This window comes from Oryza sativa, chromosome 11 (genome assembly GCF_034140825.1).
Source record: "Oryza sativa Japonica Group chromosome 11, ASM3414082v1".
NCBI classification, from domain to species: Eukaryota; Viridiplantae; Streptophyta; class Magnoliopsida; order Poales; family Poaceae; genus Oryza; species Oryza sativa.
In genome coordinates this window covers 22,714,736-22,742,408 of record NC_089045.1, presented here as the reverse complement: position 1 = coordinate 22,742,408, position 27,673 = coordinate 22,714,736, and the positions used below count along the sequence as shown (strand labels likewise).

The 27,673-nt window shown below is 42.0% G+C and overlaps 2 protein-coding genes across 2 annotated transcripts; both read right to left on the bottom strand.

Annotated features, from left to right (window-relative positions):
- Nucleotides 1-1,287: 1,287 nt before the first annotated feature.
- On the bottom strand, nucleotides 1,288-4,900 carry LOC9271075 (receptor kinase-like protein Xa21). The gene is made up of 2 exons (XM_015761352.3): nucleotides 2,198-4,900; nucleotides 1,288-1,909 (listed from the first exon to the last, which is right to left on the bottom strand). Exons 1-2 carry the CDS (start codon nucleotides 4,815-4,817, stop codon nucleotides 1,533-1,535), a joined length of 2,997 nt encoding a protein of 998 aa, XP_015616838.1. The 5' UTR covers nucleotides 4,818-4,900; the 3' UTR covers nucleotides 1,288-1,532.
- A 3,416-nt stretch (nucleotides 4,901-8,316) lies between these two features.
- LOC107275602 (receptor-like protein EIX2) lies at nucleotides 8,317-11,121 on the bottom strand. Its single transcript, XM_026021694.2, is given in 1 exon segment — nucleotides 8,317-11,121. A coding segment is annotated over 1 exon segment (2,805 nt).
- Between the last annotated feature and the right edge of the window lie 16,552 nt (nucleotides 11,122-27,673).

Here is a 27,673-nt window from a genome sequence, read left to right as displayed (position 1 = left end):
GGACTTGAGAGGTGGAAGTGGAGAGTAGGGCCGCCAGCCAGCCTATCCACCTGGTTGGGAAGCCCCTGTGCTGCAGTAAGGCCATAAGATAATCCCATCGCACCGAATCGAAAGCCTTTGTTATGTCCAATTTGAAAAGCAACATTGCTCGTCTCAGTCGGTGAAAACGTCTGGTCATGTTTCTGACGAAAAGGAAGTTGTCATGAATGCTTCTTCCTTTAATGAAAGCACTTTGGTTGACCGGGATCAAGGCGTGCATATGGGACCTCAGTCGTAAAGCAAGCAGCTTGGAGAAGATCTTGGCAATACTGTGAATTAAGCTAATTGGCCTGTAGTCTGAGACGCCGTCGGCCCCATCCTTTTTGGGGATTAGGACGATGTTTGCTGAGTTGATTAGGTTCAGGTGCGTACATCTGAGGTCATAGATGGAGTTGAAGACCAGGAGGATGTCCCCTTTGATGATATCCCAGCAAGCTTTAAAGAAGGCCCCGGTGAAGCCATCCACCCGGTGCTTTCACCTAGCAAAATAAATCTGTGTAGGAGATTTCGAGATATTCCAACTTGGAAAGGTTGCTGCCACCCACGTTTCCTAACCAAAGGCATCTGTTTAGGGTGCTGGGTGCTGAGACTGAGAACCTCAAGGACGACAACTCGGCAAGGAAGAAGACGGGCTACAGATCGAAGGCGGAGTTCCAGATTACGCCAAGGCAAGGGAGAAGCGCATTAGTAAAAGCAACATTAAATACTGAATTTTTATTATTTATACATATTTTTATTAAAATATTTACAAAAATAATTTTTTTTTCGAAAATTTACAAATCTAATCGCCTGCCGCCCTGTAGAAGGGCGATTTTTAAAAATCGCCCTCCCAAAGGGCGGCAAGCGATTATATTTGTAAATTTTCGAAACAAAAAATTATTTTTGTAAATACTTTAATAAGAAAATGTATAAATAAAAAAAATTCACCGTGTAATGTCTTGGGCTTGGCCCGTTCTGTACCGAGAAGAAAGTCTAGGCGTGAGTTGGAACCTGGTGGCGACGGTGGAAATCAATTGGTTCCATAATCTATCCTTGTGTTCTTGTGTTCTTCTGAGAATCGAGAGAGGAGAGAACCTAACAGCATCCATTTCTCTAGAGCATTGACCCTCCCATCGTTTGCTAAAAAGGGCTGGGCTAATTTAATATCACACTGTCATGCAAAGGCAGCCTGTAGAATTAGATTAGCTGATTAGGTCGATTTCGCGGTATGGTGTGAATCGCTCCCCGATTGACTGTTAACTTCAGACATCTCAAAATTTCAGTATATAATTTTAGCACATAGCATGGGTATGCATCAATATTGAAATTACACAAATACACTATTGTGTACTCCTACTTAGGTGTGTGGTTGTTCTGAGAAATACAACAATAGAACAGATACATGATCTGATGGGCAGATCAGGAAATAGCTTACAACCAAGCAGTCACACACTCACCCTTCACATTAGATTACAACGAAATACTCGGACATAACATCAGCATGTCTCACATCTTCACATGTCGGATGACATCGAGAGAGACTCTTTGATGGCACGCAGTTCATTGATGACATCTCCGGCTTGCGTTCTACTCGATGGCAATTCCTGAGAGCAAGACAGCCCAAGTCTAAGCAGTGAAACAAGGCATTCAGTAATACTGCTGCATGGCGAAACATCTCGAGCCTGAAGCCATTTCTCGGAATCCAAACCAAGCTTCCTGTCAACAACATCCATCAGTCTACCATGTAGACCCGGTTCAACGTACTGACGGAGGCTCAATCCAGTTCTGAATGTACTATCTGCCGGCCGCATCCCGGTTACTGTTTCCAACACTAGAATTCCATAACTGTAAATATCTCCATGTGTCGAGGCAGTGTTCCCGACACCATACTCTGTTTTCCAGAAATAAAAATTATTTCATAGTCATAAAACATTAAAGAGAAGAAAACAAACAAAAAAATAGATTTGCTACGGTCGAACAAAAAATATCTTGAGATTCCGATACCTCACGGGCACGGTACCAAATCGTTTCCTGATCGTTAGATCTAACAATGCAATGATCGAAAACTATTTAATATTGTGAGGTACAAGTATCTGTATCTTTAGGTATTTTTTGTTGGACCAGAGCAAATCTAAAAAAAACAATGAAAGGAGGTAGACATAAACAGTTTAGGATTAACCTGGTGCTGCGTAACCAATTGTCCCCCTGATTCCCATCGAACTTGTTGACTGTTGCATCAATGAGCTTCCCTCAATAAGTATTCTTGCAAGTCCAAAGTCTCCAACATGGGCTACCATATCAGCATCTAACAACACATTGCTTGATTTAATATCACAGTGTACAATAGGTTCAGGGCCATGGAAGTGAAGATGGTCCAATGCACATGCAACATCAAGTAGTATGGTCACTCTCTGATGCAGAGTCAAGTGCCTTTGCTCTGCTTGATCATTTGTTTCAGGGTGTAGCCAATCTTCCAGACTGCCATTGGGCATGAAGTCATACACAATTGCTTTGAAATCATTCCCTCTGTTATCGATGCTCGAGCAAATCGTAACTATCTTGACAAGATTCCGGTGTCGAGTATTTCGCAGTGTTTCGCATTCGGACGTGAAACTCTTGAGTGCCTTTGGAGTTTCCAGCTTTAGTACCTTCACGGCAACAAGACTTGTGATTTCACCATCTTGACTATCAAATTCTCCTTTGTAAACAGAGCCAAAAGATCCAGAACCCAACAAATGGCTGGACGAAAAACCATCCGTTGCTTTTACCAGCTGCTTGTAAGTGATCATTGGGTGGCCTTGCATGGATGTCGTTGCAGGGACTTCTTTCTTTCTTCTCTTATGACAGGTTAGAAGCATGTAGAGTAACGAAAAGACGGCAAGTGTCGAAACGAGACAGATAACAACCACTAACAGCAGAATTTGATGTTTCTTTTTCTTTCTTGATTTTAAGGAACACGTCGGAAGATGTAGTTCAGGTATGCCACCGCAAATATGGGCATTGCCTTGGATGTAAATTTCAGAAGCATTTGCAAAAACACCATTGGTTGGCACTTCACCGTGGAAGCTGTTGAACGAAAGGTTCAGCGAGTGGAGCAGAGGCATGTCCCCTAAGGACATAGGTATCTGACCTGACAAATTGTTACCTGAGAGATCAAGTGTGTCCAGACCTTTCAACTGAGTCAGAGCTATTGGGATGCTACCATTTAAGAAATTGTTTTGCAGGAAAAGATGCTGCAGAAGTTGGCATTCACCAATGGTGCTAGGGATCTCACCCGATAATTTGTTCGAATCAGCATGGAATTCGACAATATTTTTAAGTTTCCCTATTTCTTTTGGTATTGATCCCTCCAAGTTATGATGGGACACATCCAAAATTTCAGAGAGTGCGGGAATGCTAAATATTTCAATGGGAATTTGCCCTATAAAGTTATTGTGGCCAAGATTTATTTGAAACAGCTTGGTCAGGTTTCCAAGTGTGCTTGGTATTGTACCACCGAAGGCATTAAATTGGACCTCCATATTAGTTAGTTGTGTAAGATTACCGATGGTGAATGGGAGAGAACCAATTAACTTGTTGTTATCTACAGTGAGACGACGTAAATTTTTAAGCTTGCTGAAGGAAGAGGGAAGGGATCCTGTCAAGGAGTTGTTAGCGAGAGAAAGATATTGTAAATTAACGAGATTACCGATATCTCTAGGTAAGCTCCCTGAAATTTTGTTATCTCTAATGGAGAGAGATACAAGCGAAGAGGAAAGATTGGAAACAGAATCAGGGAGGACTCCACCAAATTTACAACCTCCCAGTTCCACTTCTTGAAGATTGGAGCAATTTGTCAATGCCGTCATGAATTTCCAATCATTTGTTTCTTTAGCTTCCAAAAGAGTTTCTGGAAGCTCTAGTCTCTGAAGATTTCTCATCCTTCCAATCTCCGGTGGAACAACACCGCTAAAAGAGTTTAAACCAATGGTAAATATTGAGATGTTGGAAGCATTACCTATCGATGCCGGGATACGACCATGAAACTGGTTGTAATACATGTATACCTCCTGCAGACTAGGAAGATTACTGAATGCATTTGTAGGCAGTGTACCACTTAGCTTGTTGGATATGACTTCGAATATGGTGAGAGAGGAGATGTTCCAAATAGGATCTGGGATCGCTCCACTTAAATTGTTAAAGGCTAAGCTAAGGAAAGATAATCTGCGCAATTGGCCGAAAGATGATGGGATGGAACCAGACAGCGTATTTTCAGCCAGTGCAAGATCAGTGAGACCTGTGAGTTTGCCCAGAGATGAAGGGATTGCTCCGGACAGTGTATTGTTAGTCAGCTCAAGAACCGAGAGACTGGTTAGATTGCCCAAAGCAGCTGGAATCTCACCCGATAGGCTGTTGAAATTCAGTACCAGTTGCTGGAGCCTGATGAGACGGCTGAGCTCCTGGGGTATCTTGCCGGACAGGTGGTTGTCGCTGAGTTGCAGCGTCCTGAGGAAGGATAGGTTGCCCAGCGACGGCGAGATGATCCCGGCCAGGTTGGAGGAGCGCAGCCGCAGCTTCACCACCCTGTGTGGGTGCCGGCGGCCGCACACGACACCCACCCATGTGCAGTGCTGGCCATGGCCGGACGTGTTCCAAGATGCCAGCGACTGGCCCCCCTGGTATAGCAGGGATGACTTGAAAGAGAGCAGCGCGAGTTCGTCGCCGGCAGCATCACCACCACCGTCGTCGTCACTGCTCGAAGGGAAGAGCAGCAGCGCAGAGAAGAAGAGGACGAAGAGCAGTAATGGGAGTGATATCATCGTGCCGAGATGCAGAGAATATCGGTGCAAGCTAAGACAGCAAGAGCGAGAGATGTTTTTGGTTTAGCTCATGGACTTAGACAGATATAAGAAAAAGTGATGTAGCCTGACCAACCACCAACATTCTTGGTCCGCAACTTGTTGGCACACTTGATTTTCAGACTGGAAAACGGTTGGCTGATTAAGAGGATATCTAAACCTGTGGTCATCTTGATATCCAAAAGGGTCATGGTCATTGGTCCTAGCTTGGTTGAATAAGAAGGTGTTAGGGGAGTATCTCCGGATCAAGGGACGCTAGCCTCCGAAGGGCTGCAGCGCTCCGAGAACCATCCTCCCCAGGAGATGACCGTGAATCAAGGCCATGTCGGTCCGCGGCTGGCCCCCCTGCTCCGGAGGCCTCCGGAGATCCGAGAGAATCGGATCTCATTGAGGGCGAGAGGAACAAGACCTAAGCAGGCTTCGGATGGCGGCCGACCGGCTCCGGAAGAGCTCCGGGAGGTCGCAGCGCCATGGGCTCCGGTGACACACCTAGTGACCGAGCTCCGAAGCCCGAAAGGGTACCCGGAGTCCGGAAGGGGAGCTCCGGAGGCTACCTAAGGGCTTCGGAGCTCCGAGGGGCCCCTAAAGCCCGATGTGCTAGCCGGAGTGAATTATGCCTCGATGTGCTCGCGCAAGCCAAGTCAAGAACAAGGCGCTAGCGGGCGCGAATAAATGCGCACTACGCGCCCCAACTAACATTGACACTATTGATGGCAGCTAGACGGAGCATGCTATTACCCGGGGATGCCTTTACCCGGGTAGTAGCAAGGTCCCTCGGGAACAGCGATGCCCCCATGCCGGGGGCAGCTCTCCTGTCCTCCATCAAGTTACCATTAGGACCAAGGCTGGCCCACCGGCCAGTCGCATAGGCACATCGTAAGGATAGGGGCACCGAAGCATTTTCCTCTTGTATATCCCTGTATATAAATGTGTAAATAATCACCCATAGAAGGCAGATGGAATACAGAAGAGAGGTTGATACACTTGTTGAGTTCTTGCAACAACATTGGCAAAAATTAGCTGGGCCCAAATTTCTGAGAGAAAAAGAAAAAAAGAAAAGAGAGAAACCATTATATACCACTGACTTTGTCACACGTCTATGATTTGCCACTGACTTTATCATGTTCTACGATATGTCATCGACTTTTGCTTAACTTCTACAATTTACCATCGCCGTCCGGTTAGTCTCCGTTAGTACTGTACAAATTTATCGAAATGACCAAAATACCCCTGGGAGAAAAGGTTTCAAAATTTGGATAAAAATTATGAAATATCATATTTCAAGTTTTTGGTCAAATTTTGGATGTTTACAATCTTATGTTTATAATATAATATTTTGATAATTTTATCCAAATTTTGGATATTTTTGTCATAGGGGTATTTTGGTCATTTCAACAAATTTGTACAGTACTAAAGGTGGTTAACCGGACGGCGATGGTAAATCGTAGAAGTTAAGCAAAAGTCGATGGCATATTGTAGAACGTGACAAAGTCAGTGGCAAATCGTAGACGTGCGATAAAGTTAATGGCATATAATGGATTATCTCGAAAGAAAAAGAAGAAGAGTTACAAAATGCAAAAGAACTATTGTACCCCTGGCAAAAATAACCTACCTAGTCCCAACTCCCAACCCCACCTAGCTAGCCCAACACACAGCGTCCGTCGGCCGTTCCCATCCCAATCCCGTGCACTGTGGCGGATCCAGAAAATCGATTCGTTGGTGTCATAACGTGTCTAACGGTGTCATAGTATACTAATTATGCTTAGATCATGATGTTATAACATATGAATAAGCAGTTTTGCTATACCTTTTTACCGAGAGTCGTCGGTGTCGCCTGACACCGGTCCTAGTACGTACTATAGATCCGCCCGTGCAGCACTCGAGCAGGCAGCGGCGAGCCAGCGGCGAGTCTGTCGCAGCACCACGGGAACGGGAAGGCGGCGGCTCGATCAAGGGGCAGCAACTCTGGCGCAGCGCACGTACGGAAGGTGGCAGCTCCGGCGGGGCAGCGTACGGGCTCCGACGATGGTACGGTGCGGAAGGGGAAGGTGGGCAGGGCACCTCGGCTACGCTGCAACAGGGTTTGCTCTCTCCCCTCTTGTGCGTCAACGACGATAGGATCGATGCCCCTCAGCGGCGGCAAGCAGCGATCGCAGCAGCATGGCGCGGCAAGCTAGCTAGCCGGCCAACAACAATGGCACATGGCGAGCGACTCGTTCACAAACGGGAGAGGATTCTAATAACTCGAGTGGACGTCCATCCGTTTATTTCATGTCAACTAGATGGTTATGAAAAATTTTCAAAAAAATTAACAAGATAGATCAATATGTAATATATCACTCCACAAACATGCAAGTTCAAATTCAACTTCTACAGATTGTAACAAAAATAACAAATTTAATTGTAAATATATATATAGTAATTTGAGTTTTGTTTGTTATTTTTGTTACAACTTGTAGAAGTTAAATTTTAACTTACATGTTTGTGGATTGATATATTTATATTGATCTATCTTATTCATATTTTTTCAATTTTTTTCATAACCATTTAGATGACATGCAATAAACGGGTGGACATCCACTCGAGCTAAATAGTTTCCCGTTCACAAAGACCAGCGAGATGCCGTTGCTACCTGATTTTCTCTCTCTCTTTTCCTATCTCAATATTTGCGAGAAATTTGTCATGAATCTTTTTAGTCAAGTTTTGCAGCCGTGCAAGTTGTGTGAAAATGTATATCAACTCTAAGAGGAGGGGGGGTGGTGGATTTAGACCCACCGGCAAATTTTTTTTTGTCCCGTCACATCAAACGTTTAAATACATGTACGAAGTATTAAATATTGAAAAAACTAATTACACAGTTTGTGTGTAAATTACGAGACAAATCTTTTAAACCTAATTGCACCATGATCTAACAATGTAGTGCTACAGTAAACATTTACTAATGACGGATTAATTAGGCTTAATAAATTCGTCTCGCAGTTTACATGCGGATTATATAATTTGTTTTGTATTAGTCTACATTTAATACTTCAAATATGTGTCCGTATATCTAATGTGACCCAGCAAATTTTTTTGCCGATGGAACTAAACACAGCCTAAAAAAAGTTGGGCAAATGTAAAAGGGATACATGTCTTTTTATGGCTGAATTGACACCATTAACTGATCTTAACAAAATAGGGGAAAAGTGAAGCTTCATTAGAAAAAAAGTAAAGGTAAAAACACGAACGCTAAAAAAAAAAAAAGGCAAAATCACAACCGGAGTATAAAATAGAGGTAAGAACACAATTACCTCTCATAAATAATAAATAAAATATCCATGCATTGCATATGTATTCTTTCTAGTCAATATTATTGTTATAAGGTAGTCTCTCCACCTTTTGCGTAGAAAACATATAAAATACACAACCCAACTAATTGTGCTGCAGGCCTGCTTCTTTCTTCATTTATCAATAGGGCTGGTCAAATCAATGTACCAACCTGCGACATCCACAATCTTGCTCATGTTCTTCCTGGCAATCTTCCCCATTGAACAACCACAATCACACAAACATTGTTATACATGTTGTCTAAGAGGCAGAAGTAGGCAACCCTCCACGACTTCTTGAACAGAAGGGTACAGAAAACCACCCAGAGACCTGCTATGAATCCCAGTACAACTCCAAGGGAGAATGGCCCCATGCCCAAACTTTGCTTGCTTCTTATCAGATGGCGTTGCTTTGAGGCACTGCTGCTTGAACAGCTATTTTCGAGAGGAGGCCCACAGAGACCATCATTGCCATCATATGGATGCTGGTCATTGAGGGTGTCAAGCTGTGACCCTGATGGTACTCTTCCAGTAAGATTGTTATAAGATAGGTTCAGATAACTTAAATATGTTAAATTGGATAGGCCTACTGGGATTTCACCGTAAAGCTTATTCTTTGAGATGTCGAGCGATTCCAGTGACTGCATGTCGCCAATCCTATATGGAATTTTTCCACTCAAGTAGTTCCTTGATAGATTCAGATTTATTAATCCGACAAGAGAAACTAAGTCTTCAGGAATTGCACCGATCAAGAGATTTGAAGACAAGTCAATGGTGACCACTGGTACAATTTTTTCATTATACAGAAGTTCCTGCCCCTTCATGCTCACAGAAGACTTGTAGTCACATCCAGATAGCCTTTCTTCATTTTTTCTAGTGTAATGCTTTCTCATCATTGATGTCAAATTTGACAAATACTGGGGGATGGTACCTGACAGGCAATTGCAGGCTAGATCCAAATGAGAAAGTCGTCCAAGTTTGGTGATACTGACAGGAATATTTCCAGAGAACATATTGTGCTTAAGTCGCAGAAATTCTAAGTTGCTAAAGTTTCCAATCCATGTGGGCAAACTCCCAGAGAATTTATTCCATGATAGATCAAGGAAACTTAAATTTGTCCAACCTTGTAGAAAAGATGGGAAGTTGCCAGAAAAACTATTGTTACTTATACGAAGAATTGACATCTTTCTCATCCCGGAACACTGAGGAAAATCGCCCTTAAGTAGATTGTCGGATAAGTCTATGCCCTCTATATTCCGTAATTCACAAAAAGATTGTGGAACATGACCAGTGATATGGTTATTTGATATATCTAATAGAGTAAGGTTTCTTGGCATCCGAGGAATTTGACCAGCTATTTGATTCGAGTCCAAATTTAATCTTTTCACTGACATATTTTCCATATCTGTTGGTAATTCGCCACCAATTTGATTGTTCGAAATCTCTAAAAATGTTGCTTTTGAAAATGTCGTAGAGAACCAGTCTGGAAAGGTATCATCTATCCCAGCATCATTCATAATAAGTTCAACAATATAAACCTGCGATTGAAGCCATGCAGGAAATTTGGGACCCATCCAACAAGATGAAAAGTATGCCTTCTCGACTCTAAAAGGTGGTAACCATTCAGGATCCACCACAATCTTCAAGGAATTGTAACACAAATATATCGACTTCAAGTTTATCAGACGCGCAAAGTGCTTTTCAGTGATGACGCCATCCAGATGATTGTTATGCAGGTACAAATTTTTTAGATTTGTGAGCATACCTATCTCAGAAGGCACTTTTCCGGTGATGTTGTTATTAAAGAGGTCAAGAGTGACTAAGCTCGTTAGCCTCCCTATCCCATTTGGAATCATCCCAGTTATATGGTTGCCAGCCAAATGAACTTCCTTCAGTTGTTGGTTGGGTGAACACTGAGGTAAACTATCAAATATCTCTGCAATATCTCCAGATGCTAGCCTGTAATCTAGGAATAGAACCTGCAAATTGCATAGGTTCTTCAAGTCTGCTTTCATGGTGCACATGTTACCTTTTTTTGTGATACTCATGCCCATGCTATACCCCTCATCAAATGAGAAATCAAGCACTTGGAGGGAGTGCATTTTTCCTAGCGCATTAGGGATCTCACCATACAATCCAGTAGAACTAAGATTGAGATACTTGAGAGATGTCAAGTTCCAAATCCAACTAGATTCAGTTGGGTGATTAAATTCGTTTTCGGAAAGATCAAGCGCTTCAAGTTGTGTGACGTTAAGCAGTGGGAGAGACTGTCTTGCACTTTGAAGTGAGCAAGAAGAAAGACTAAGAACCTTCAGAGAAGGAACCATATTCAGAGCATTTGGCCAGTCAAGTGCTGCACTAAGATTAACCCCGTTAAGGTTCAGATATTGCAAGGAGGATAGACGTGCTAACCACGAAGCATCCCCAGAGTAGAGAAACGGCAGATAGTAGATATCATCCTGATGGACAGTACTGATGGATAGGTCGAGAATTTGGAGATTCGAAAGGTTACCGATATGTGGTGGCACCATGCCGGAGAACCTTATCCCGGAGAGGTTCAGATATCTCAGGCTCTTGAAAGACCCCAAGAACTCTGGAAGACGGCCGGTTGGACCCTCGAGGTTGTTCATGCTAAGATCAAGGTACTCCAGATGCTCCAAGGAAATCAGAGACTGGCCTATCTCGCCGACTAAAGTGGCATCGTGATGGTGATCATCTTGGAACGCGTTGCGAAGGTCGAGCTTGATGACATGGCCGGCGGTCTGGTCGCTGCACTGGACACCTCTCCATCGGCAGCAGTCCTGCAGCTCGTGGCCTCCTCCAAGTCGTCGTCGTCGCCATGAGGCGAGGAGGCCTGCGGGGTCGTCGGTGATGCCTTCCTTGAACGCCAGCAGCGCGTCCCTCTCGCGCGGTTTGCAGCCATTCGTCACCTGGCCGCCGTCGGCGGTGGCGACGGCCATGAGGAGGAAGGAGGAGGTGGCAACAACAGCAACGAGAATGGCCGGTGCACTGGTGGAGAAACCATCTTTCGTCGGTCGACCGATTTCCACAATAGTCCCGGATGCAATAAAAACCGGGGCTAAAGATGATCTTTAGTCCCGGTTCAAAAGGGTAACGGGCATATTTGATCTTTAGTCCCGGTTTGTGTTACCAACCGGGACTAAAGATCATCTTTAGTCCCGGTTCGAATGCTGTCAGGACCTGTCAGGCCCCCCCGGGATCTTTAGTCCCGGTTGGTAGCACTAACCGGGACTAAAGATCTTAACTTTAGTCCCGGTTGGCCCGGTGATCTTTAGCCCCGGTTGGTGCTACCAACCGAGACTAAAGATCTTAACTTTAGTCCCGGTTGGTAATACCAACTGGGACTAATGATCCCGGTGATCTTTAGCCCCAGTTGGTGCTACCAACCGGGACTAAAGTCCCACCCCTATATATATGTCTTCTTCCTCCTTCAACTGCCCGAGCAAGCTTCAAAATTTCTTCAAAAAAGAGGGGAGGTCATGCCAAAATTTCTATTGAATTTATTTTGGTGATTACATACAAATCGGAGGTGCCTAAAAGGTTTGCAACTTCATCCTCCAATGTTTTTTTTTTGTCATACTACATTTGCACCTATGTTTTGCACACTTTTTTTGTCTCCAAAATTTAGTTGTAAGTTGATGAGAGAGAAAATGTGTGTGGGGAAGAAAGAATATATAGAAATTTAGTTCATTTGCTAAACAAGGTTTTATAAAATAGTTGAGAAGGAAAACTCTAGTGAAAATTAATATTAAATAATAGAAAACAAACTAAAATAAAAATTAAAAGAAGTAAAACACATTAAAATTAGTTTAAAACTTTACAAATAGTTTTTAAGAATTATTTGGTGTAATATTTTATGATTTTTGTATGAATAAAGATATCTTATAATTATTGTATGACTGTCATTATTGTAAGAATAATTATTTGTGTGCGGTTTTTTTTGACTCATGTAGATGGATCGGCAATGGATGTATGCTGACCGGTGGTCCAAAGAGTTTATTGACGGCGTGCACTATTTTTTGAGAGTGGCCGAAGCTAACAGGCAAAGGGGTTTTATTTGTTGTCCATGCAATAAGTGTAAGAATCAGAAGGAGTATTCTGCATCCAGGACTATTCATTTCCACTTGTTTGAGTCGGGGTTCATGCCAAGCTATAATTGTTGGACATCCCACGGAGAGCAAGGTGTTGAAATGGAAGAAGATGAAGTGGAAGACGACAATATTCCGGACTTTGCTCAGTATGTTGGATTTGAAGGAAATCAAACGGGCGAGGAGGAAATAGCTGCTGATGGTAACGACGTTGCGGATGATCTTGGTCAGATGTTGCAGGACGCCAGGGAAGACTGCGAAAGTGAAAAGGAGGCCCATAAATTGGACAAGATGTTGGAGGACCACAGAACTTCGTTGTACCCAGGTTGCGAGCAGGGGCACAAAAAGTTGGATACCACTCTGGAGTTGTTGCAATGGAAGGCAAAAAATGGGGTTAGTGACAAGGCATTTGGCGATTTATTGAAACTCGTCAAGAACATTCTTCCGGGGGGAAACAAATTGCCCGAGACAACGTACGAGGCTAAGAAGATAGTCTGCCCGTTAGGACTGGAAGTTCATAAGATTCACGCATGTCCGAACGATTGTATCCTATATCGCGGTGAGGAGTATGAGAACCTAGAAGCATGCCCTGTTTGCAAAGCACTACGATACAAGATTAGACGGGACGATCCAGGAGAAGTTGACGGGCAGCTAACAAAGAAGAGAATTCCTGCTAAGGTGATGTGGTATTTCCCTATAATACCACGGCTAAGGCGTTTGTTCAGGAACAAGGGGAATGCTAGAATGTTGCGATGGCACGCTGAAGAGCGTCAACAGGACGGGATGCTGAGACACCCCGCCGATGGTTCGCAGTGGCGAAACATCGACAGAAAATTTAAAGAATTTGGAAAGGACGCACGAAACATACGGTTTGGTTTGAGTACGGATGGCATGAATCTTTTTGGAGAGATGAGCAGCGGCCATAGCACTTGGCCCGTTACGATGTGTATCTACAACCTCCCCCCCTGGCTATGCATGAAGAGGAAGTACATAATGATGCCGATTATTATTCAAGGCCCCAAGCAACCTGGTAACGACATCGACGTGTACCTAAGACCACTGGTCGAAGATCTTAAACAGTTGTGGAAGAAGGAAGGTGTCCCCGTGTGGGACGAGGACAAACAGGAGGAGTTTAACCTACGAGCGCTGCTGTTCGTAACCATCAACGATTGGCCTGCACTTAGCAACCTATCCGGACAATCCAACAAGGGGTACAAGGCTTGCACTCACTGTATGGATGAAACAGAAAGTACGTATCTTAAGCACTGTAGGAAGGTTGTATACATGGGTCATCGTCGATTCCTTGCAGCAAACCACCCGGTACGGAAGAAAGGCAAGCACTTCGAACATAAGGCCGACCACCGTACGAAGCCTAAACATCGCAGCGGGAAAACAGTGTTTGCTATGGTTAAAGATCTTAAAGTAGTGTTCGGAAAGGGGCCTGGAAGCCAACATATAGAGAGCGAAGATGGTCACGCGGCGATGTGGAAAAAGAACTCTATATTTTGGGAGTTACCATATTGGGAATTCTTGGACGTACGCCACGCAATCGACGTGATGCACCTCACTAAGAACCTTTGCGTAAACCTTCTTGGCTTCCTAGGTGTATACGGAAAGTCGAAAGATACACTGGAAGCACGTAATGATCTGAAGCATATGGAACAACGCGGCGACCTTCACCCGGAACCAAAGGAGAAAGGAAGCCATTACTTGAGTCCAGCCAGCTACACTCTTAGCAAGGCAGAGAAGGAAAGTATGTTTGAATGCTTGGAGAGCATAAAGGTACCGTCTGGATACTCCACGAATATCAAGCGAATAATAAGCACGAAGGAGAAGAAGTTCACAAACCTAAAGTCTCATGACTGTCACGTGTTGTTGACACAACTGCTACCAGTTGTAATAAGGGGTATCCTTCCAGACAATGTCCGGGCAACAATAACAAAGCTATGTGCATTCATGAACGCAATTTCGCAGAAGGTCATCGATCCGGATAGATTAGAAGCCCTTCAGAATGAAGTGGTGCAATGTCTCGTCAGTTTTGAGTTGATATTTCCACCTTCATTTTTCAATATAATGACGCATCTGCCTTGTCACCTTGTGAAAGAGATCCGTATTCTCGGGCCTATGTACCTACACAACATGTTTCCTTTCGAGAGGTACATGGGCGTTCTGAAGAAGTATGTTCGTAACCGTGCTCGTCCAGAGGCAAGCATCGCCAAGGGTTATGGAACAGAGGAGGTCATCGAATTTTGCGTAGAATTTATCGAAGACCTTCGCCCAATCGGGGTACCTGAATCACGCCATGAAGGGAGACTACGGGGAAAGGGAACTCTCGGAAGGAAAGCAATAACGACGGTAGACAACAATTTATTCCGTAAAGCCCATTTCACTGTTCTGCAACACTCTTCATTGGTAGCTCCTTACATCGAGGAGCACTTGGCTCTAGTTCGCGCCAGGAACATCGGTAAGTCCGATGCATGGATTACACGGCATCACATTGATACTTTCCCCGCGTGGCTACGACAACATCTCATGGGTAACGAGTCGATCAACCAACAACTTGCCTTCCTGGCGAGGGGACCGTCTGGGTCGATCGCGACATTCCAGGGATATGAGATCAATGGGTACACATTCTACACGAGAGCCCAAGACATGAAGAGCACGAACCAAAACAGCGCTGTTCGTGTCGATGCCATGGGACACGATGGAACAACTGCCACGTATTACGGTGCCATCGAGGACATATGGGAACTTGACTATGGTCCTCTCAAGGTTCCTCTGTTCCGGTGCCAATGGGTTAGGTTGACTGGTGGAGGCGTAATGATTGATGACAGTGGGATGACAACTGTTGACCTTAACAAGGTTGGATACTCGGACGAACCTTTTGTCCTTGCCAATGATGTAACGCAAGTCTTTTTCGTGAAGGACATGTCTAGCAAAGGAAAGAAGGGCAGAGGGCCTGATGAGCCTAAGCGTCAAGTGGTTCTCCCAGGCAAAAGAAAAATCGTCGGAGTTGAGGACAAGACTGACGAGGATTACGATCAGTTGGATGGGCAACCCCCTTTCACGGTGACGATTGACCCTAGCATCCTCCTATCAAATGAAGACACCCCTTACTCACGCAGCGATCACAAGGAGGGAACAATAGTGAGGAGAAAGTACGTGCCGTAATTATTGTGTACACGATGTAAACTATTTTGGATGTATTGATTATCCATATAAATCAATTGATGTATGGCATATGTTAATTACGCACGATTATTAGAGGTTTCAACAAGTTTAAATCATGTATATGTTAGTTATATGTGATACTTACAATTTTTAAAAGTTTTAAATCACACAGGTGGCAATTTCATATGTATGTTAATTAGAGTTTTTAACATTTAATTTACTAGCATTCATATGCTAATTATAATTGACTAGAGGATTTTTAAAAGTTTTAAATCACGCAAGTGGCAATTTCATATCTTAATTAGAGTTTTTAACATTTAATTTACTATCATTCATATGCTAATTATAATTGACTGGAGAATTTTTAAAAGTATTAAATTTAATATATTTTTAAAACTATCATTCATATATTAGAGTTTTTCACAATTTAATTTACTATCTTTCATATGCTACTTATATATGACTATTCGAATTTTTAAAAGGTTTAAATCATGCATGTGGCATTTACATATGTTAATTAGAGTTGTTAGCATTTAATTTAATATAATTCCTACGCTAAGTACATATGATGATTACAATTTTTATTAATTTTAAATCATGCAGTATGTACATTAATATCTTAATTAGAGTTTTTACCAATATAATAATATCATTCATATATATGCTAAGAATATATATATATTGGAATTTTTATTAATTATAAGTCATATATTTGCTTATTACGATTTATCCACTTAATTTATTACAGACAAAAATAATTTTTCGAAGTAATTGTCATCAATCTTTGTACTTTAAATAATGTTAATGCATTAACTTCTATTTTATAAACACATATGTAAGCGAAAATCATATGCAGTGCTATAATCTTTAGTCCCGGTTCTTAACCCTAACCGGGTTTAAAAAGAATTTCGAAATAGCGGGAAAAGATATTTACTCCCGGTTGTTGAGAACAACCGGGACTAAAGATCTTTTCTTTACTCCCGGTTGTTCTCAACAACCGGGACTAAAGATAGTCCCGGTTGTTGAGAACAACCGGGAGTAAAGATCCAGGGGTATATATATTCCCGGTGCGCCCTCGTCTTCTTCACCAACACTTAAACGTTTTCGGCCGATCGATCTCTCTCGGCCTCTCTCCTTCGCCGCCACTGCCTAGGGCAAATCCCCGCGCCGACGCCGCCGTATCTCGCCGTCGTCTCGAGCTCGTCGTCCTCGCCGCCGCCTCCGCCTCCTCCGCTGCCGCCGCATCTCTGGGGTGAGAGCCGCTGCATCTCCCTTCATGCATCTCGATCTCTCCGATCTCGATCTCTCTCCGTCGCCTTCGACGCCGCCGCCTTCGACGCCGCGCAACGCCGCCGCCGCATGCCAACGCCACGCCGCCGCCGCCGTCGCCACGCCGCCGCCGCCTTCACCGCCGCGCGCGCAATGCCGCCGCCGCCACGCCACGCCGCCGCCGCCACGCCACGCCACGCCACGCCACCACCGCCACGCCACGCCGCCGCCGCCACGGCCCCACAACGCCACGCCGCCGCCGCCGTCGCCACGCCGCCGCCGCCTTCGCTGCCGCGCGCGCAATGCCGCCGCCGCCACGCCACGCCACGCCACCGCCGCCACGCCACGCCGCCGCCGCCACGGCCCCACAACGCCACGCCGCCGCCGCCGTCGCCACGCCGCCGCGCCAACCGCCGCCCCGATGCCGCCACACCGCCGTTAACGAACGAGAACGAGAACGATCGAACGAACGAGAGCGAAAACGAACACGTCAACGTACGTTGCCGCGACAACGTGAACGAGAACGAGAACGATCGAACGAACGTGAACGAGCTAGGGAACGTGAACGAGCGAACGAACAAGGACGAACGTTAACGTGAAATGCAATATATATATATATATATATATATATATATATATATAAATATATATATATATATATATATATATATATATATATATATATATATATATATATATATACATGTATATATATATATGTTACTTCGCATTTATCCTAATACATTTTTTTTATCTTGCAGAAAAGACGTGTTGTCGGAGTCGTCCGTCAAGCCTGAGTGGAAGAGCTAGCCCTAGAAGGAATTGGAGCAGGCAAGTGACGTAATAATATAAATGATTGTTATATTTGTAATGCAATTAATTAAGATTATTAGACCTGTAATTAGACTTATCATATAAGATTGTGTAGTGTTCTAATATTATTTGAGTTTTAATATAAGATTATTTTATTGCAAATTAGACTTAGTATGACATTATTGACTACGGAATTGGTGCGACTCCTAGGAATTGACTATTGTAGTCTTAATTAGACTTAGCATATACGCACGAAACACTTAGCATACATTACTATTTTAGTCTTAGCATGTAATATTATTTGAGTTTTAATATAATATTACTTTATTTGTAATTAGACTTGGTATGTAATTATTGACTACGGAATTGGTGCGACAAGTAGCAATTGACTATTGTAGTCTTAATTAGACTTAGCATATACGCACGAAACACTTAGCATATACATGACTATTTTAGTATTAGCATGTAATATTATTTGAGTTTTAATATAAGATTATTTTATTTGTAATTAGACTTAGTATATAATTATTTACTAGCTAGGGTTGTATAATATACGTCACCTAGACTTAGCTTATATCACGATTTGTAATTAGACTTAGCACGTAAGGTTGTGTAGGGTTCTAATGTACGACATTTACACTTAGCATACATGACTTAGATTGTTAAAACATAAATGTCTCGTGACTTAGCAGATGTTTCTTGTATCAACAGATGGCTGACCGCGATGAGGAACACATATTGTACGATACAATCGCGGAGGGAAGCAGCCAGTACTGGAATGAAGAAGAGGGGAACGAGGATCCAAACCAGTACTTGAACGAGGAAGGGAACGTGGAGAGGGATGCAGAGGGGAACCAGCAGGGGCACGTGGAAAGGGATGTGGAGGGGAACCAGGAGGAGGAGGCTAGTGGTAGTCAACCCTCCGTTGGACAGAAGAGGGCACGCGGGCAACGAGGTGCAGCGAAGAAGCTTGAGGGTCGGCACATCATAACGGAAGTGGAAGAAGATGGACGTCCTAGTGCCCCGGCCGAAGCCGCCAAGAACTATGTACGTCACAGCGGTTGGGTTGTGCGGGATAACGTGCCTGTCAGTACGGTGTACTGGCGAAGAACAAGGGCACGCGGAGATCATGAGAGCTTTGTCCCAGATTCGGAGAAAGAGATGCTGTGGACCACAATGCTCGAGACATTCACCCTTCCTGCGGGTACAGAGGACAAAGTGAAAAGGTGGACTCTGAAGAAAATGGCAGAACAGTTTCAGAGCTTCAAGGGAGATCTGTACCAGAAGTATATACTGAAGGGGCAGACACCGAACTTCGACACATTCCCAAAGCTAAGGGATCACTGGGACGAGTTCGTTGCATATAAGACAGGTGAACAAGGGAAGGCGATGATGGAAAGAAACAAAGAAAATGCCGCTAAGAAGAAGTACCATCACCACTTGGGGTCAGGAGGCTATAGCGTCGCGATGCCGAAGTGGGAGCAGATGGAGGCTAGCTTGATTGAGAGGGGTATCGAACCGGCAACAGCCAATTGGCCGGAACGATCGAAGTTCTGGTACTATGCTCACGGTGGAACGCTCAACCCAGCTGATGGCTCACTGGTCTTCGGCTATCAGATACAAGAGGCTGCGCGACGACTAACAGATGCAGTGGAAGCCTCCTCTCAGGGCACGTTCCGACCAGACAGAGATAGGGACGAGCTGACACTCGCCCTGCAGACTCCAGAGCATCCAGGACGAACTCGAGGGAAAGGGGTGATTCCTTGGAAGATTGGTTTCAAGGAGGACATCCACACGTACAGGAGTCGGATGAGGAGCAAGAGAGATACCGAGGCGAAGATTGCAGACCTAGAGTTCCGGGTATCGAGCTACGAACTCAACATGCAAGAGGAGGTGGCAAGGAAGGTTGATAAACGCATAGCCGCACATCGGTCCCATGATCCCCAGCCGACCATTCCTCCTGCAATGGTGAGCCCGTCAGGAAACCGTAGCAGCTGCGCCTCAACGGGGCAGGTAGGATCACAGAGCATGGACGCCATGCAAACACAGGACGAATCGACCTGTCCCGTTGATGACATCACTCAGCGGACACCATGTGAGCTGCATATTCCTTTCAAGAACTTATCAATAAAGGTAAGATTTAGCCATTCCGCTAGTTGCTGCTTATATATGTTGATTACTAATAAATAATCTCTCACAACATGAAGGTGGCGTCGGGCATGGCCATCCCAACGGACCCTTCAGGTACTTACCACTGCAGGCCGATTCCAGCAGGATACTCCAAGGTCGAAGTTGAGTTGGTCGAAGGCGCGTACGAGGACCTCGAGCTGGATTACCCTGGAGGAGACGGTGAGACGCATCTACGAGACACATGCCATGCCATTATTCTATGGCGCAGGCGGTACATCATCCTCCCTGGGCGACAAGCGGCGTCTCGTGCACCATCTCCTCCGGCTCCGCCATCTCCTTCTCAGGATCCTGCACCGTCTCCTCCTCATGCTCCGCCAGCACCGTCTCCACCTCAGGCTCCAGCATCGACTCCTCAGGATCCTGCACCGACTCCTCCTCGTGCTCCTACACCTACTCCCCCGCAAGCTCCTCTTCCGGCACCTTCAAAGTCAAGGGCCCCCCCAGCTCCACCGCTTGCCCACACAAGGGCAACAAAGAAGGCGAAAGTTGACGCCGCCAAGATCAAGGACCCGGGGTACGATTGCACGCAAGAGGAGCTTGACGCTTACGTTGCATCAGAAGTCAAGAGACAATTCAAGCCTCGAAGTCCAGAAAAGAAGATTCCTATAGACCCCAGTGTCAGGAACTTCTTCAGGGGTATGTCTGCATCTGTCAAGGAGGCCATCAAGCTATCGGACTATGAGCGAACGCTGAAGAAAGCATCTTCTGGAAAGTCCAAACCAGTCCCTCAGCTTGGAGAGCAACCAAACCAGGAGATCGAGCCGTTGGTGACCGGTAAAGAAATGACGATAGAACAATTTATTACTGACACCGGTCTAACTACGGATCAATTGCTAGGAGTCGCACCAATTGAAAAGGCGGAAGTGAAATACATGTACGAACTCGGTAAACCGCTTGTCAAGCCTGAGCTGCTGCAGTCCCTACCCACACAAATGTACAAGTTCCATCAGCTGTACATGGAGATGAGCGCCACCGGTAGAGAGATGATCGGAGCGAGGATCAGGGACACGGACTTCTTGCAAGGAGATGACATTCTCTAGATCAATTTCAGGGGAATCTACGAACTATACCAGCTGGACGCCCTCGACGTCTCTATTATGAGTTGCTGGATTTTGTAAGTATATCGTTCAGTTAGATTTCTTACTATACGTCTCCTTTAATTAATTAGGTCCTTGTATATAAGTAGACCATAGAAAATAATATACTCCCTTTTATCGTTGTAGAATGGAGATTCAAAGGGCCCGACGGCGGAGGGTTTTCGATACTGGATTCATCGACCCTCGGAAAGTAAACGTCGCAATGCTCGACCAATATCCACAAGAAACAGAGGACAATCTCGTCCATCTCCTGAAGGCGCAGCATTACAAGACGTTCATACTGTTGCCATACAACACAGAGTTAGTTTAATTTTACTGTCTTCCTACATACCAAATTTCATTCCCGTACGAACTTGCTAAGTGTTTCATATGTAATGCATCCCACGCACATTGCAGATTCCACTGGGTGCTTTTACTCATCGACCTGGAGGCCTGCACCGTCAACGTATATGACTCAATGGATAAAAAAGAGTCTACGTTTGACAAGGTTTTCGAACTTATAGACAGGTACCGCCATAAGTTCCTTTGTTAATTAAGAAAATCTTGTTATGTTAATTGCTACTACGAATCATAGCTTTAAACTCCATGTAGGGCTTGGTATCAGTTCCGTCATTTGGTCCGCGGCAAATGGAGAGAAAGACTTAGGCGGAAGTTCAAATTTCCTGTGAGTACACATGCTCTACATTTATATTTCTCCGATTCAAATACATACAAGTGTATATTAATTAGATCTCTCGTTGTTTGTCATTTATTTGTAGTGCGCAAAGCAAAAGCAGGGAACTAACTTGTGCGGCTATTACGTGTGCGAGTATTGCCACTGCCTTGCAGACCAAATCATCACCACAAGAGAGCTCGATGTACGTACAAATAAATTCAAAATTTCATTACGTAGCGATTTCTTGTTTAATTACTAATCAATTTCATACATTCATATAGTTTATTCGCATGAGGGATAACCTGACCACACACAAGGAATTTATCGCGGCGGTTCAAGAACAACTCATGGGATTCATCAACGAAGAAATCCTTGATCCCAAGGGTGAATTCTACTACGACGGAAACACAATTCACCGGTCCTTAGCTTCTGAGCTAGCAGTGAGTACTACTACGTCAAAATCGTAGCTAGCTAGGACATATAATGGATTGTAATTAATACATGACTACATATGTTTCTATATGCATGTGTACACATTTTCTATAATGTAAATATATTTTGTTCATATATATATCTATATACATATGCATTTGCATAACATATATATGTATAAATACATATATATATGTATGCATATATATGTATTGAAACATATATATGCATGGTTTATATATATATATATATATATATATATATATATATATATATATATATATATATATATATATATATATATATATATATATATATATATATATATATAAACCATGCAGCAACAGGGGCATGCAAAAAAAAAAAAGGTCAGCTCTACCTTTAGTCCCGGTTGGTAACACCAACCGGGACTAAAGATGGCTCAGCCGGCCACGTGGCTGAGCCATCTTTAGTCCCGGTTGGTGTTACCAACCGGGACTAAAGATCGATCTTTACTCCCGGTTATTTCACCTGGGACTAAAGATAGCGATCTTTAGTCCCGGATTGGTACTCCCGGTTTGGAAACCGGGACTAAAGGGGGTTACGAACCGGGACTACAAAGGGTTTCTCCACCAGTGGTGGATTCATGGCCAACGAGAATGCGGTTTGCTTTGCTAGCTTATTCCTGTTGGTGTTGGATTGATGTGTTGCTTGCTCGGTGCTTAAATAAGTCATCGTTGTGGGCCTTGTGGCCATGCGTGTATGAAACCTCTTGACTAGTGTGTCAACTAGTGCGTGTTTGCTAGCTGCTGAGCAGGAAAAAGCTGGAGTAATTTACATCGTACAGGAAAGCCGTCCACTTGTTACAGTGCACGTCAGCTACATGGTCGGTGCATTAATATGTACTCCCTTTCTTTCGTTCCAAAATATAAGTATTTTTTTAAGTCTAACACGATCTTCGAAATACTATTTTGATCAACAATATCTATAAAAATAAGATATTTTAAGTAAAAAGAGTTGTATATCTTCTTCTATTATATACTAAAAGTCCATTAAACATCCTATAAACGCTCCTAAGCCGCCATGTGGCGCTTCTACAAGTGCTCCTAGGCCGCCATGTGGCATTCTGCAATCCCACCATCGATTTTCATTTAAATTGGTGGATCCATTATTTTACACTATTGGATTAGATCTATTTAAAAAGTTTATGCTTTCTATATCTGAGGAATTTACCGGAAATACTTATATACATGAAAATAGTTACTTACGATGGAAATACTTATATGCGTATACGTATGAAAGTACTTACATACGTATATGAATCTTCAGGTACTGTTTATTAAAAAAGAAACAAAGAACGTACGTGTGTACGATAAAAAAAAACCTATAGAGAAAAAAAACATTGATAACTGTTCACTTGGATGGAAAAATACAAAGGAACATGCGTACGTATGTACGGTGAACGCACGATAAAAAATGCTATAAAGCCCTGAAGGAAAATATATGTACGTACCATCGGAAAAAAATATACGGTCCTTTTTAAATAGGATCTTCTATACTATAAAAAATAAATTTTATTACTTTAGCTACAAATATAGTTACGTGGTGCTTTCATAAGCGATCTTAGGCCATCACGTAGTACAGTATAATCTCACGTAGCACTATATTTAAATTTATGGATCCGTTATTTTATACCTTTACATTAGCCCGCTTCCTCTTAATATCGTCTATTATATATTAATAGTCCATTAAACATCCTACAAACGTACTTAGGACACCACGTAGCACTCCTACAAATGCTCCTAAGTCGCCGCATGACATTTTAATAAACTAGAGAAATCACAAAAATTTTGAGAATAAACAAAACATTTAGCCGTCGATTTTCTGTAATATACGGCTGACCCATTGTTTTCTACTATTAAATTATTTGTCCAAATAAAAAAAGGAATACCACCTATTTCCTTTCTATCCTATTTTCCTCTTTTAGAAAGGTGGAATATATATATATATTTTTACCAATTATTTTTTGCCACTATATTTATTTAGCCAAAAAGAAAAGGACAAAAAAAAGGCTCGCATATCTCATCCCCGCCCGTCCAGTACGTACGTGCGTGCATACCTCTACACCTATTTCATTTCTCTCCTATTTTCGTCTTTTAGATAGATGGAAAAAATATTTTATGATAACAAATTTTAAACAACTATATTATCTAAATCATATAGCTAATTTTTTATTGGTACAAACCATTAGATTACTTATTATAATATATTTTAAGATTGAAGATCCAAGTTTGGGACATATATTATTAAAATCATATAGCTAATATTATTATAGATATTCATTACTTTGGGACATATATATTGTTCACTCATCCATATATTTTTAAGAAAAGATCAAATAGATTTTTAAACCTTCTGATTAATAACATGTACTTAAATTAGAAAAATTTAAGTAGTTTAATTAGAAAATACAATATCCAAAGTATTTCTAATAGCTGTAAGATAAATTGTATTTATAGGATCATTCGATCTATCTTGAAAAACAATAATCTTGTCATATCCACTCCCTCTATCACTCTCCCATGCTCCCCTCTCCAGCTCAATTATCCCATATTCTATTTTGTTTTAACTAACATGAAATAATAATAGTCATAGCTATTGTTTTATTTTATAACTAAATAAATAAATCAAGATCGCATTAGCTATATTTTACTATACAAAATTAAAAATGCATCATTTGAAGGTAGACACAATCGTTTGCATGCCAATTAAACAACAACGAAAAAATAATTGAAAATATGTAACACGTTGTACTAAATCATTGTTGTACATAACAAAAATCAATAAACGCTCTCCAGAACGCTCATAACTAATTGTATATCATATACTAAAATTCTAAAACAATCCAATTAAATTGGTGTATCCATTATTTTTAACTATTAGATCTACTTTTAAGAAAATCTTAAGTCGCCATGTGTCACCTCCTATAAAAAGGGAAAGAATTTTGGATTTCACTTAAATAATATAGAAAAAGTAGAAGAATAAAATCTCCTCCACTTCCTCCCCACCCTCACATGCACAAAACATGGTCCGTCCCCTCCCTATTTTTTAGCTATTAAACTAAAAGAGAAACAATTCAATAATATTCGTTTTTTAAGAAAGACTACACAACGCGTGCGCTCTGAATGCGCGCACACTCACCCTTATGAAAACACACAGCGATAAACAATCTATAATATTGGGTATTTGTTTAAGAAACACCATACAATCGTAGGCACTCACAACACACGCACACTCGCCCCTATAAACACACACACATCCTACCCCTATGAATATCTCCTAAAGACTAGGCCGACATATTTTGAGATCAACAAAATCACCACGAGCATCTCGCTGCCAACGGATATGTCAGCATTGAAGGAATAACTAGCCGTAAATGCGAGCATCCGTGTCAAATCTAAGCCTTGAATCCGAGTGGGCATGTTCCATCACAAGGAACATAACCAGTTGAGCTACACTCACTTCGCAATAATATTGGATATTAAAACAACCATAATTTTCAAGCTAGATTTTTGAAATACTACTATTCATTTTAAACTGGTGGAACCATTATTATTTCTAACCGTTAGATCTATGTTGTATAGTAAACAAGCGTGTATTCATGGGACATCACATTTCAAAAATATTACCGCGCAACTATATTTCGTCATTATCGTATTCATGTTAGGTTGTGTGGAGCCTCTGACCCACTCTAAATAAAAATGTTCATGGATGGATCACCTCTCAAACTGCATCAATCATATTAGGCTATATAAACCCATACATTTAGTGAAGCCTCATGTCCCACCCAATTCATCCTCTAATAAACCATGATAATATATGCAATTAAAGAAAAGAAAAACACATTACTTTTACTTTCGTTGACATATTTTCTAAAGAAAATGAGATTATATTGTTTTTCAAATGATGAAGAAGATTATAAATAATTGCTTATAGATATTATTTAAATATGATATAACATAAAAGTAATAGGTTAGAAAATTATATAAGCAACTAATACCAGTGAAAACAATTTATGAAGAAATCGTGGCAGTTGATCTCCGGTTAATATTTCGCTCTTATAAATGTCGTATACTTAGCGTACGACGCATGCCCGCGCGAATGCGCGGGCTACCTTCCTAGTTATGATAGTTTGTTAATGATAAATCTAGTAACGTCAATTTTATATGATTGATCTTTTTTAAAAAAAATTCTATTAATAATCAAAGTTAAAAATGTTCGACTTGTCACTATACTAAAAATGTTTATATTTTAGCAGAGAGGGAGTATGTTTGAAATTAATGCCACGGATGCAGATTAGACAAGACATACATATAACACACGTGTTTTCCATGTGTCTAATATAAACAACTACTAGAAGATGCCGACAATAATACCCTGTTTAGATTCCAACTTTTTTCTTCAAACTTTCAACTTTTTCGTCACATCGAACTTTCCTACACACATAAACTTTCAACTTTTCCATCACACCATTTCAATTTCTTCAAACTTCTAATTTTGGCATGGAACCAAACACAGCCTAAGTTCCAAAATTTTGATTGGATGTACAAAATCTTGTGATCAAAGGGATTATAATGCCTCCGTTCTAAAATATAGCAAAATAATAATACAGGAGAACCTATTTAAATTTATAGTACTATGATGTCTCCTATTTAGTACTCCCTCCGTTTTAAAATATTTGACACCGTTGACCTTTTAGCACACGTTTGACCGTTCGTCTTATTAAAAAAGTTTGTGAAATATGTAAAACTATATGTGTACATGAAAGTATATTTAACAATGAATCAAATGATATGAAAAGAATAAATAATTATTTAAATTTTTTGAATAAGACGAATGGTCAAACACGTACTAAAAAGTCAACGGTGTCAAACATTCTGAAGCGGAGGGAGTATTAGATTAGTATATTATAGGAGAGAGTTAGTAGTTATATTTCACTGTGCGAAGGAATTGCAACAATCTGGTACGATGAGCTCATTATTCCTTGGTAGAACGTCAAAATAACAAGAGTGACACATGTTGGTGCATCATGCCAAACCCACCTCTCTGTTCTGATTGCAACTTGGACACTATATATCAGAGAAATTAAAGATGGAGGCCAATTGCTCCCACCACATAGCTACGGTTTTTTTACGGGGATTTACAATTAGGACACTGCAAACATTAACCTCTGCTATAATTATACTGGATCCATATTTCATAGACACAGATGAGCCCATTTGTCATCCACTCAGAGTGTCAAAACAGCGAAGCACCCATATTTGCAGTCCTAATATTGCAATTTTCTCGTTTTTTACTATACCTTCATCCCAAAATAACTTTATTTTTCAGCCATCTATATATATAATAAAAAACTAAAATACCTTTTACTTTATCAAATCTCAATATAATTATCCTTCACTTTATCTAGTTCTAATACATGTGTTTCCTACTTTCATAAACTTTAAGATAATGATTGTTCAAATATTAGCTTATTTTGGAATAAATAAGATGGGGTAAAGAATCTTATTTTGGAAAGAAAGGATGTCCATGTCTGATGTCTGATGTCCATGTTACCTTGCTCTTAGTGCGGGTGCTGGCAATTTTGCAAAAAGACCTCGATTTACATGCTTTCTAGCTGGCATGCTTGTAAGTCTTCTATTTGTAGGGGTGAAAACGGAGCGGATTCGGGCAGATAGTTGTTATACCATATCTTAAACCATATTTTTTAAGTGGATTCGGAGTGGATACGGATAGT